The following is a 12,737-nucleotide window of genomic DNA, read 5'->3' as shown; positions in this document are numbered from 1 at the left end:
ATATAAACATATAAATGCTGAGATATTTTGGGTTTGATGGTAAGTAGGGAGGTCTCTTTAGTTTGCAAGTATTGCAGACCCCAGGAATACCAAAGGGTGTTGCTTTGAGCTTACCGTGTGTGAGAGGGACACCAACTGGTTGTTTTACAGTAGTGCAAATTGAAGTCTGAAATCCAGTTTATACTCCAGAAAGATCCATAGGACAGTAGAATGTGATCCAGCACAGGCTCAAGTGGTGACTGAGCATCTGCATTTTAAAATCCCAGCCTACAGTGTTTGAACTATTACCCTATTTGTTGAATTTACAGTCACAAAACAACATTTTTTGTCTTCTCTCAGCTAATAATTTTTTTCATAACTTCTAAATATACTTTAGCTTGACGAATCACATGATTGTGATTCAGGTGCACTCACAAACATGTCTCGTCTCTACGCCTGGGCTGGTCTTTTGTTTTGGGGCTCCGCCTCCTGTGATGGGAAAGTACGCGAAGCACAGTACAAACTATGGTTTTGTTGTTGTAAGACCAAGATTATAGATTGAGTAAGTATCATTAGAAGCTTGCCCTTATCCTCTTTGACATTACGTTTGTTGAATTAAACAAAGTAGATTGTCGCCAACGCGTCGTTCATAGTTTTTAGTTGAATGCTAACTTTTTGTGCGTACTGAGTTTGCGACTGTGCTAACACTAGTTTTGTGTGACTTGAGCTAAAGTTAGCCATTTCCTTCGTTGACTCGTGTAATTGCGCTTACAACATTTGTAGTTTTCTGACATTGTCTTTCACAATTACTTTAAGTTTGTTTCGGGATACAACTATTGATATGAAGTGTTAAAATAAACTAATTAGAGCTAAGTAATGTATTAGCCGCTAGCTTAGTGGTTTGCGGTTGGTTAGCTGTCATGCTAGTCGTGGGTGTTTGAGTTTGTTACGACAAACAATTTGCCAATGGACTATTACTCTTAAGAAATTACTTTTATTTAATGTATTTTGACTTAAAGCGTGTTATAACATTCTTAACTTTTTCTTTTTAGGACATAAGTTTGCGTTGTTGACTTGGATAGAATAGCCTGCTAATGTCAACGTTAGCAACTAGCCTGTACATGTAAATGCTTTGCACTAGAATGGACCTGTTGAACTCTCAGTTCCTGGACAAGATGAACAATAACATTGGGAGACTGCACTACGACGGTAAAGTTGCCTTTTTATTTCTGTTGACATGTCATTTTATTTCTGTTTATGTGACGTCGTCTCTCTTGTTCTTATTGCGTTGACGCTATTGGCAAGTAATCAATTGCTTTAAATTAAAACAAACAACCGCGTATTGGTGCGAAGTAATTAATTGCTGCAGGTGGTGTTCCACGTTTCTTAATGATATGAAAGACGTTTTATAACCGCGAATGTTATAAAATTCAAGCTTCATTTAGATTCAAATCTAAAAATACTTTATTGTTCCCGAACGGAAATTGAATGTTGTTGTAACTCGTGTTATTTCAAATTCTTCTGAGTTATTGTATAAGGATGGCTGTTCGTAGAAAAAAAATCTCTTGTAGCGGTTTGTATTACAACGAATTTAAAGAAGCCTCTGACTGAAGATACTCTTGTTTTCCCCAGACAGTCTCATAAAGAGGGTTGTCAGGGTTATCCATAATTTTCCTGATTTTATGAAGAATCACAAATAAAGCACATAAATAGTTGCTTGGTCACTTTTGGTAAATACGTGAAATGACCCAGATTCTTGTTATTCAAATATAACTAAGAAATATTCTAAAATGCTAATAATTGTTTTGTTTGTATTTATTTGAAAACAATCCGTCAATTGAAACTAGTAAAGAGTGTTCAGCAAAAACAAATCTTTTAATAAATAAACTGTAACATAGAATATAAGACATAAATTAACTGCTGACCTTTTTCCACAGATGAGTCCAGGATTCCCTCCCTGCCTACTGCTGTGCCAACCATAACTGGGCCTTCCCCACACTGCCCAAACAAACGGAAGTATGGGGACGAACAAATGGAAAACAGACTCAACTGTGATGACGACCACATGACCAAAATGAGCAGAATGTTTGCTACTCACCTGTAAGCGCGCTTAAGAGCAGAACAATTTAATTAAGTCTGCTGAAGTTTCTTATTCAGTTTTGATTTGCATTTAGAAGTTGGAAATCAGGGAAATTTTCTCAGATTGAAGCATAACTGATGTGCAGTTATGCTTCCTCTAAATGTCAAAACCCTGTAGCAGTTTTCCTACATTTATGTTAATGCAAGTGGAAATAAATTGAGGTAAAATTGAAACTTTTCAGGCCCTTTTCCTCTTTGTAACATCTTTGATTCTCTAATCCTCATATTACACCTTCTAATGTTGGCTCATAAACGTCAAGGAGATTCAGAAATATGTGCAGAAATATTTGCTGCTGACTCAGTTCACACCTGTACCTGTGTGTTCTCTTTTAACTTCTGAAATGGGTGTTGGAGAAAGCCTTCTTCTTTTGAGAGTAACCTCTGCTTACACTATATTTTTATTATAAAGGTAAAACTGGTGAGCTGTAAAGTGTCCGCAGAGATGCATCAGTGAGGTTGATCTCTGATCTCCGTTTGTTTTGCTCAGCGCTCGTCCGTCTGCTGGAGACAACCGCAATGAGCACTGGAGCCTGAGCCACAGTCCTGTGGAGCGGCCTAACCCATATGCAACCATTTCTGGCTACGCTATAGACCAGCCGTTGGCTCTGACCAAAGGCCACAGTGACATTGAAGTGTCGCGGCCTGTCATGAGTGGGACCGCAGAACGGCAGCAGGTGCGTCCATATTGACTGAAATGATCAGTAAATGATATTGTTTGAACCGCTATAGTCCTCTTGCTGATTGAAAAATACATTTCAATTTAGCTTTAACCAGTTTGTGGAACAAGACTGAATTAAATTCTGGCATTAAATGATTGTTCATTTTTGGTGATCAGAGCAGAAAACTTCTGGGTAAAAGAAATTGACAATCTTTTGCAAAATTATCACTTTATATTTATAACAGATGTTTGGAACTTTTATTCAAAAATGTTTATGTTCACACTTTAGTTGTATAAAATTCATCAGATTTTTTCATTTTCCTGTTTTCCAGAATCGGCCCTCGGTTATCACGTGTGCTCCAGCAAGTAATCGGAATTGTAACCTCTCACATTGCCACATGAATGGCTGCACTCCTCCTCCACCTGACGATCAGAGAAAGACCAATGGTATATATATATATATATATATATATATATATTTTTTTTTTTTACATTTTATTCTCTTAATCTTGTTAAATTGGCTCATTTAAACGAACCATTATTTTTGAGACACCGGTGTTGCAATTCCACATTTTTCCCCTTAAGTGGTAAAAAAATATTCATAGACATTGGACAACAAAGTTCTGAGATTTTTCAGTGCTGAAAAACTCATCCTGCTTTGCCTTCATGTTTCAGTAGAATATTTACATGAAATTACTTAGTAGGTTGAACATGAAGACTTGCTGTGTAAATCCACTGATGTTTCTCTGAAACTTCATATTTTCTCTTAAATTTAGCAGAAATGATGGCAGGGTCTTTTATAGCTTAGCTAAAGTTTAGTTTCCCTAAATGATATTGTTTCACATTAATTGAATTAATTTACATTTACAACTAGTTAAAATATTTTCAAGTAACTATTTTAAAATTACATTACTTTTTTCTTTTTTTTTAACTTTGTAATTGAAGTTCTTGTTAATAATCTCGTTCTGTCTTTGTCCTTGTTTTTCCAAAATGTTATTTTTAGCTAAGACCGTTTGCGACTCCGTCATTGAGGAGCACTTCCGCCGCAGTCTTGGGAAAAACTACAAAGAAGCCGAGGCTGTGTCCAATTCAGTTTCTATCACGGGTTCTGTGGATGATCACTTTGCAAAGGCGCTGGGAGATGCCTGGCTTCAGATACAGGCCAGAGGTAGCAGCCACCAGACTCCAGAGGATGACCCATAAGATGGGGGAGGAGGGGATTGAAAGGGATCATTTTATTATTCTCACTTCTTGCCAAGAATCAACTTCTCTTAGCCAAGAACAGTGTAAGACGTGTGGTGCTCACATAGGTGGTTCCTCTCTGGACATCAAGGTCAATCTCGTAGAACACTCTGCTCACTTTTGTCACTTAAAATTGATAATTTTCACCCACAAAGAGGGAACTAAATTTTGAGTCATTTGATAGTTGTGGGAACATGACTAATCACACTATAAGTTTCTGAATATAGATTCCCAAAGTTGTCAGCATGACAACAGATTTTTCACCTGCCTGTCATTCGATTTGATAGCCAAAGACCTTCCAGCCTTTCTCCACCAGCCTGTAAGCCATATTATCTGTTCTTTCATTGCCACTCTCAGATCACACTGCTTTTCAATCAATATTACTTGAAAATGACAGCTATGTCTCTTTTGCACTATTATGTTCTTGACCTCTGGTGTCACAGGTTACCTGTTGGAAGTAATGTGCAACAATGCGTTTTGAGATTTATATGAGAAGATTACTGCCTTGGCCTTGTTGCTTTCAGAAAACACTAGATCAAACTCATTTTTATGATGATGAACTGGACTTATCCACTGTTTAATAACTTTAGTTTGCTTACACATTCACTAAATCTGATAACATATTTCCACTAACATCAATCATAGTCAAACTTTAATTAGAAAGCATGATTCAAATAGCTGGTTTCTATTACAAACTTTATCCTTATACTGTGTATTTAGCCAGATTTTATTTTTTATCTGTGATATCTTAGAAATAGTCACTGCTGGTACAGTTGTACTCCTTGTATTTTTTTGTATCTGGTTTTCATGACTCTACTTGGGTGCATATCTTGGCATCCATCAACAAATCGCAGCCTCTGGCAAGGCTGTCTGCAGTTTTACCAGCTGCATTGTTGTTACTCTGTGGAGCTGGATGTTGTAGCTTAACACATGACTGAATACGGCTAAATCTCCTCCTCTGTATTACAGTTGACAAGCAGTGACTTTATTTATTCTCAACATGTTGATTTTTGTTGTGGAACTTTTGCTTTGGAGAGGATTCCTAAACTACTTCATTAACAAAGAAGTTGATTTTCAGTTTATTAATACAAGACAGAAGTAGCCTTAGTTTTTAAGTTGCATTGAACATTCCACCAATGCTGCTGATCTTTAGTAGTCACATCAGTTGCTTAGCTGGTACTGTTACAACATTGTGTATTTGTGTTTTTTGTTTTCCCCTAAATCTAAATCGCGTTCTAATGTTGCCAAAATTCTTATTTCATGAAGTAGGGCTTAATAGAGTGCCATATTTCTGATAAGGTTGATGTTTAATTCCTAGATTCAAAAACTTATTGACTTTGAAAGTGTTCCAACCTTCTCCTATTTGGTTTTATTAAAATCAGAAATTTTAATGTATTACAGTGGAATTAAACTTTTCACATTGTGTTGAGGGACAACCACAAACAAAAATGTTTAAATGGGATTTTACATGACAGGTGAACACAACGTTTCACATCATTATGATAGAGGAAAGATGCTGCAAAATGTTCAACATTTTTTACAAATATGTCCTGTGCCTTGCTGATACTTTATGAAAGGTCTGGACTGGGTCACTCTAGCGATTGTACTTTGATCTACACGGTTCCATTACATCAATGTTTGTGTTTCTAATGTGACTAAATGTGACAAATTATGATACTTTTTTTACGACACCACATGTGATAGTGTGACATTTTTGATAACACTAGATGGTATTCTAAGGTTCTTTTTCTATTATTAACAGTTTAAAACTCCCATGTTTTTAGTAATATTGATTTTTCTTTTATAAACTATATAATCTTTTCTGCTTTATTTTACACATCCAGGACCATCATTGCGCGGTGCGGAATGATCAATGTTTGGTTTCCTTTCAGCGTCATCTACATGCGCTAAAGTAGATGACACTTCTACTGTGTAGAATGACACCAATGCAGCTTGTCTTCTTAAATGTTCCATTAATAAGTGCAGAGACAGTTTTCTGACATTGAGGCTTCCTTCGTGTAGACTTCTGTAACAGGTTGGAGTTTAAGCTTTCTGTATGTATTTGGAGAAGTGAGTGATTTATGGGATCTGCTTGTTTGACACAAGTAAAAGTTTCACTAATGTATTTGCCGGTTTTAGGCCTATATTTAATTTTTTAGAGTACCTGTATCTTTTAAGACTGTATAAAGTTCTGGTTTTAGGAGTCATCCAGGTAGAAAAATATAAAGGGTTTTTCATCTTTTTTTCTCTGGAAGAAAACACTTTTTGTACTTAAATATTTTCAAAATAAACTTATAATAGCTTCATTTGCACATTTTTGTTGTCCGTTTTTCCTGCAACATATTTAACGGAAAGCTTTCACACCAATGCCTGATATAATGGTATACACAGTTGAACTAAGTAAAGCGTTTGGCTGGCGTTGCATTACAAAATATCAGCATTTTTAGATTATGATGGTGATTTGTAAGTCCTTTCCAAGCATACTTCTTTCCACATTTAAAATGCAGCAAACTACTAATTTTGTGTAAGCGGAATGAGGGTCTTGAGTCGAAAAAAAAGCAGAATAGTTTTACGTATAACATGCACTCAGTTTATGTAAAATATCCCTGATTTGAGCAGAACATTGAGGAGTATCTGAAATCCTGTAGTACGGAGAAGTGGGTACAAATTTTTAACTGGACTTTATTTCTAAGGTTGTATGCCAATCTCAGGAGGAATCCTCAACTGTGGGTAAGAAGCAAATCTGAACCTTGGATTACCATAGTAATCTTAGGTATAATAACTGAAAGGAGCAATGCACTAATCAGAAGACATTTTAAAATTAGTTTTGCTGCAGAGGTTTACATCTTGTTGCTTCAATAAATGCCTTGTTTGCCAGGTGATGCCAAATTTTATCTGCTAGATTCTGCCCAGTTGGGTAAGCCAATCGGTTGCATGACAAAAAGGTTGCATGGCTGATTTGGAGCTCTTGCAGTGATGTTTCTAGAGCAAGTCAAGCACAAACTGCTATCACCCCGTCTCTGTACTCGTGTCCCTCTGGTCGTTATTTGAAAGTTACTGCGATTCACAGGTGTGCTTTTCCACAGCCTAAAAGGCTTGTTGACAGGTTGGCTTTGTAACAACTGTTTATTTAATGTCTTTCTATTTTCTACTTAATGACCATGTGTGTGCAATACATTCTACAGCCAGGCTGGCTTATTCTCGACAAGCAGCTGCCATTTTCCCCTGGATGTCAACTGCAGTCTCTGTTTGTTTGGTGCCATGGTAACTGACGATTAAAAATCTGCAAGTGTGACGTGATGAAAATGTGATTAATATTCTGCTTTTTTTTTTTTTTTTTTTTTGCAAATGGCACCTTTTTATGACGGTATATAATTGAAATGCTGTAACATTGAACAGCTGAGCCCTATGGGTTTATGGTTTTTTTTTACACTGACCAGCAGATGGCACTATTATGCTTCTCTTGAAGCGCTTTAAAACTCCTGGATCTCTGGAGACCAAACAAAGAGGATCATCATCCCCAGACAATTGGAATGGATGCTGCATATCTTTGATATGTCTTTTTGTGTACTAAATATTTCCTTTTGATACAGTAAATATCAAATCGGTTAAAAAATATATTGTGACATAATTTAAATAGTGTTTTAAAAACACCATCACAAAATTATGCAAAATATCTTTACATGTTCTATGTTAAATTGATGTGTACATTTAGGGAAATGCCAACCAGGCCATGTGGGATTATGCAGAGGAAATCTACATTTTTCTAGTTCATGTAAAAACAAAAATATAAAAACAACCCCTTTATATTCCTGTATGGACACACTCAACACAGGCACGCAAATATCAGCCCACATCAGTAGCCGACATGAGGCGAGTGTCTTAATCAAGATGACACTTCAGGGTCATGCCAAATTCGGCTTGGCCTCTTCAATGTGTGAAGGCCACAAGGAGCATGACATCTGTGCTTGAAATGGAGGCCCGGTCTCTCGGCCGCTGCCTTGTGTTATTTCCCCAACCGGACAGACTCTGCTGCTTTGAGACACACAGTCAGGACACACATATGTCAAATAGTGTGCTCCGTCTCCTTTGTAAAAGAACTGAACCAATGAGAAGAGCTTAACATGGTGCACTCTGGCCACGGTATGGCATATAAATGAATCCAGTTGGATAAATGCGTGGCTTCACTGCAGGCTAAATAGAAAAAGTGTCTGTTACAGTGTCACAGATGTTGACTCACGTCCTCTGTACATACTGTCCTGCAGAAACGCCTGATAGAGATCTCATTCATTCGTTTGCATAATTCCAAATTTGTTGTGCCTGAACAGAGTCCAGGGCTGCACCCCTATCCACAGCATCTGTGAGTGCACTATGTCTGGGGAATTTGCATGATTGCCTATAGATTATGTGAACATCGCCACCTCCCCCTCTTCCTCCTCGTCCTCTTCCTTTTTTTTCCCATTTTTTTTTTTTTGTGGCTCTCCGCTGTGAGGATGCACACACATCCTTGGGCAAAAGAATCTAAAATAGATCATACGAGCAACTGGAGTAGATGCACAGGCACAGGAAGCAGCTCACGGGCAGACTTGAGTCATGCTGGCAAGATCATGCACCCTGAGCTGACAGCCCAACACACCCGATTACCAATCACGTCACTTGCAAAATGCAGCAGCAGCCGTACTATATGTCGTAAATAAATAGAGGAAAATGTTGAGAATCCACGCAGATTTCCCCTCATAAAGGACTTCTTAGCGATGTCGGGATCTAAAGGGAGGGCCGTCTGTGCTTGAAGACGGACCTGATGAACATCTCCGGCTCACGGAGCAGTGGCTCATTCAATGTGTCATGTGGACTGCTGGCAATGGCATAACCTTTGCAGAGGGAAGGGAAGACAACACGGTCACTCTGGATAACAGTCTCGCAATGAACAAAAACAGACCCTGTCAGGCCGTCTCAGCATCAGTTTTAGGCTGCACACCACCGCGAACACAACCTACCAATCGCTCTTTGCCTTTTCCTCAGTCCTCCCTCCTATCAGTTGGTACGGCACCTTCTCCTATAAGGCGTGAACTTGATTTGCCAGGGATACTAATAATACCCCTCTACTTTACATTACATCCTTGTACACTATGTGCTGCCTCAGCTCCATGTTTGACCCGCTTTGTTGTGAACATTTGGCCTGCTACATCACCGTATGGTGCTTGACACAGCCAGTGATTTCTCAGAGATTTGGTTGGCACCGGCGGTACAGTGTTATCTATTATTGATTTGTAATGATTGATTTAAAGAGCCATCTGCTGCAAAAGCATGCTACTTCTAATATCTGCAAGAAAACAAATCACAAATCAAATGAGGTACAAAATGTCCACAGAAAAGCATAAATACACAAGCAGCAAACATTTGTAAAGATTTCCTAAACTTTTTCAAAATAAAACTCTGAAAAGTGTGACAAGCAGACATAATCTGTCCTGTTTACTCTGATACCCCTTGATAAAATTTCCTGCAACTTTTGCCTTCAGAAGATAACAGAGTCCACCTGTAAAAAAAAAAACCTGATCTATATTTGTGGGGGAAAAAAAGTCACTCAACAGCTTTAGGAAGACCAAAGAACTCAGTAGACACAAATACAGTTGTGTAAAAGTTAAACTCCGAATTAAACTTTAAATATATTACCATTCTAAAAAGAAAACATTTTAGAGGCAGCAAAAAGCTTGTCAGTAGGTTGCCGTTCCCCTCCAGCAGGACATTAAATGTACAACCAGACGTAGATCAGACTGATTTGGATCAAAGAATGGTCACGTATCAGAATAGCCCAGTCAAAGTCCAGACCTAAATCCAGTTGAGAATTTCTAGCAACATTTGAAACCGGATGTTCACAAACATTCTACAAAATACTTGGATTTCTATTTGCTGGAAAAGGTTCTTGTGTAAACCTTTAACTCAGGGGGACCTAAATACAAACTACAAAAACATGCATCATTGTATTTCTGCGTCATTATGTACCCTTCAATATTTGGACTATAACAAAAAATCCCAGTAAAATATTTTTTAAATATTTTTATGACACTAGGGGGCCTTTAATCAACTGTAGATGGACAGGAAAAGGGGCAAAAAGAAAAGAGGAAGACATGCAGCAAATGGCCTGCGGCCGGGAATTGCATTGAGGACGATACCCTCTGTTTATGGTGTCCCTGCTCTACCTCTGAGCCATGTGGTGCCCCCCCCCCCCCTGGTGCCCAGTTAAATTCATTGAACTTTGTGTTTAGGACTTGTCAAATGCAGAAAAAAGTTCAATGGACATGAATACCTTTCAAGACACTGTACTAATGACAGGCTCAAAATTCTGGAATGCTGCTTTTTTCCCTACAGGATCCATGTAATCATTTAGATTTCCTCGTTTAACATCAGGCGAAGATGATGTGTGTTGAGACGGCGTGTTTTGGGCAGCGAACAGCAGATGGATGTTTGAACCATTACTAAGGGGCATTTTCATGTCTCATTATGAGGCTTGTTAAGGCCCACATTACAGCTGCTTGACTGAGCAGCCTTAATAAGGAAAGTGACCCAACACCAACATGAGCCGCAGCATTTTACCTCTCACTGCCATCTATTTGCTCCCTTCGTGGCCCTATCACTTTCTCTTGCCGGTCTGCCTCCCCCTTTTTTTTTGCCACAGCGCCATCCTCCCCCCCTCAACTCTCCCACCACAACCACAACCACCACCGCCACCACTACCTCTCCCCCCGTTGTGTGTTTGGCAGTCACACAGTTGGCCATGTGTGTGCTGAAGACGTTACATAATGCCCTCCTTTCACTGCACTCCAGATCAAAGAGAACAATCCAGCACAGAGAAATCGCTCCTTGCTGATTTTTCCTCTCTTCAGCCCTTAGATTGTTTTTTCAGACTTCTGTACAGTACACTGCATTATAACCAGCTCCAGGATTGCTGTGGAAAACCAAACAAAGAGGCAAGGAAAGGAGAAAAAGAAAGGAGACAAAAAAAGCCCCAGATTAGCCTGAGTAGGTAATACTTTGTCAGAATTAACATAACATAAAGAGATTTGTTGATTCTTTTTCTTTGTTACTGCCTTAAGAAATTGGTGTAACTTTTCAAATGTAATCTACTTTGCATTTCCTCCATCTTAAACCTGATGCAACTCTGTTGAAAACATCCCTCCAGAAGCATTTCCGCTCAAAGTCTCTTTCCTTGTTATGAAACGTTTAACCGCACGTGATCACACGCAGACAAAAAAGGGGAACAGGCCAACGAAAAGAAGCTCTTTTTCACCCTGAAACAAAGATTTTCAATAAGAGGAGGAAAAAGCCATACAGAGAGGGAGAGGAAGGGAGAGCAAGAGTGCATTAAATGTTGTCAACGAGGCTCGGCCTGTCCACGTCCTAGTGAGCATTGAGATAACGAGGCTGTGCTGAGGGGACATTTACCTTCCATAACAAATTGTACACAGCACTTTGTGAGACCAGAGGCTGCAGCTGTTAAACTGCAACTAAAAAGATTATGTGCTTTAAATACATGGTGGTAGATTTACATTCTGTAAAAAATAGGTTTTGTCCAATGATGGATTAAGCAAATTATAATGTCAGACCAATATAACATGACAAACATGTAAATGCCCCCAGTACTATAACTGGTTGTCTCACAATTGGTATTGCTGTGGACAGGTTTTAGTTCTGAGAAGAATTGTTTGGATTCAGCCACAGTGCATGGATTTTGGCACAAACAAACTGTTCACTGCATCTTAATCAGATTCAAGTCCAAGTTTTGAATAGGCCACTCCCAAACCTTCATTTTCTTCATTTGTCTGTTGATTCATTCAGGTGTAGATAGGCTGATTTGCTTCAGAAAATTAGACTGCTGCATAATCCAAGTCTGCTTGAGCCTACAGTCACAAAGTGGTAATTGGACTTTCTCCTTGATTCTTCCATTGATTACAGCAAGTTGTCCAGATCCTGAAGCAGTAAAACAGTGCAGCCCTTGTTTCATGTTTCATACTAATCTGGCCATTGTCTTCCTATTCAGTTCTGCTTAATTCTCATCTCCCTTCAGTGCTCTGTCTGAGTTTTCTTCCATTGAGCTCGATATCTCCAGCTCAATGAAAGTTTGAAATTCTATTTCAATTTCAACCGGGTCAATCAGCCAACAGAAAAAGAAGTTGTGAACAATCAATTTTCTGGACTGGTTTATAATTACAGTTTGCCTATGGGTTTGGCAATGGCAGCAGATGCAGTGAACAAGTCATAATACTAATTCCAAATATTGAATTAACAGTCATCTTGTTGGGCTTGACATTTCTCTCTTTGTGGTGGGAATGGCTGTTTACAGTACAGGCAGTTCTGTGTAAACTTCATAGTGTCGAACTGGCGCATTGCATACAGTATGTCACAGTCAAAATTTAAAACTTTTAACAAAGTCCACACCTTCTGCAAGTGATCATTTCTCAGTAGCTGAGGATTCAATTCCTCTGTACGAAGTGAAGCGTGGAACAAGTGGCTGTTTTTTTACCAGGCTAAAGTCATACTGGATGTGAGGAGAAAGTCACCTTTCAACCAGTTCCACTTTTCTTTCGTCAATCCACAAAAAAGTTTACCAAAACATTTAGATGCGTTTCAGGTAAATTTGAGACTGATGTGCAGCATGTGCTCTTGTTGCTCAGCAACTTCACCTTGGTCCATCTACCATGGATGCCATATTCTTTCATAT

General features: G+C 38.7%; 1 protein-coding gene across 1 annotated transcript; it reads left to right on the top strand.

The window, feature by feature from the left end:
- Positions 1 to 404: 404 nt before the first annotated feature.
- On the top strand, positions 405 to 6,324 carry vgll4a (vestigial-like family member 4a). The gene is made up of 6 exons (XM_008414111.2): positions 405 to 541; positions 1,032 to 1,188; positions 1,917 to 2,079; positions 2,606 to 2,792; positions 3,109 to 3,223; positions 3,780 to 6,324. Exons 2-6 carry the CDS (start codon positions 1,107 to 1,109, stop codon positions 3,977 to 3,979), a joined length of 747 nt encoding a protein of 248 aa, XP_008412333.1. The 5' UTR covers positions 405 to 541; positions 1,032 to 1,106; the 3' UTR covers positions 3,980 to 6,324.
- Positions 6,325 to 12,737: the final 6,413 nt, after the last annotated feature.

Source organism: Poecilia reticulata, linkage group LG7, assembly GCF_000633615.1.
Source record: "Poecilia reticulata strain Guanapo linkage group LG7, Guppy_female_1.0+MT, whole genome shotgun sequence".
NCBI lineage: Eukaryota > Metazoa > Chordata > Actinopteri > Cyprinodontiformes > Poeciliidae > Poecilia > Poecilia reticulata.
Note: the sequence above shows the minus strand (reverse complement) of the source record. Positions and strands in the feature narration are given on the sequence as shown.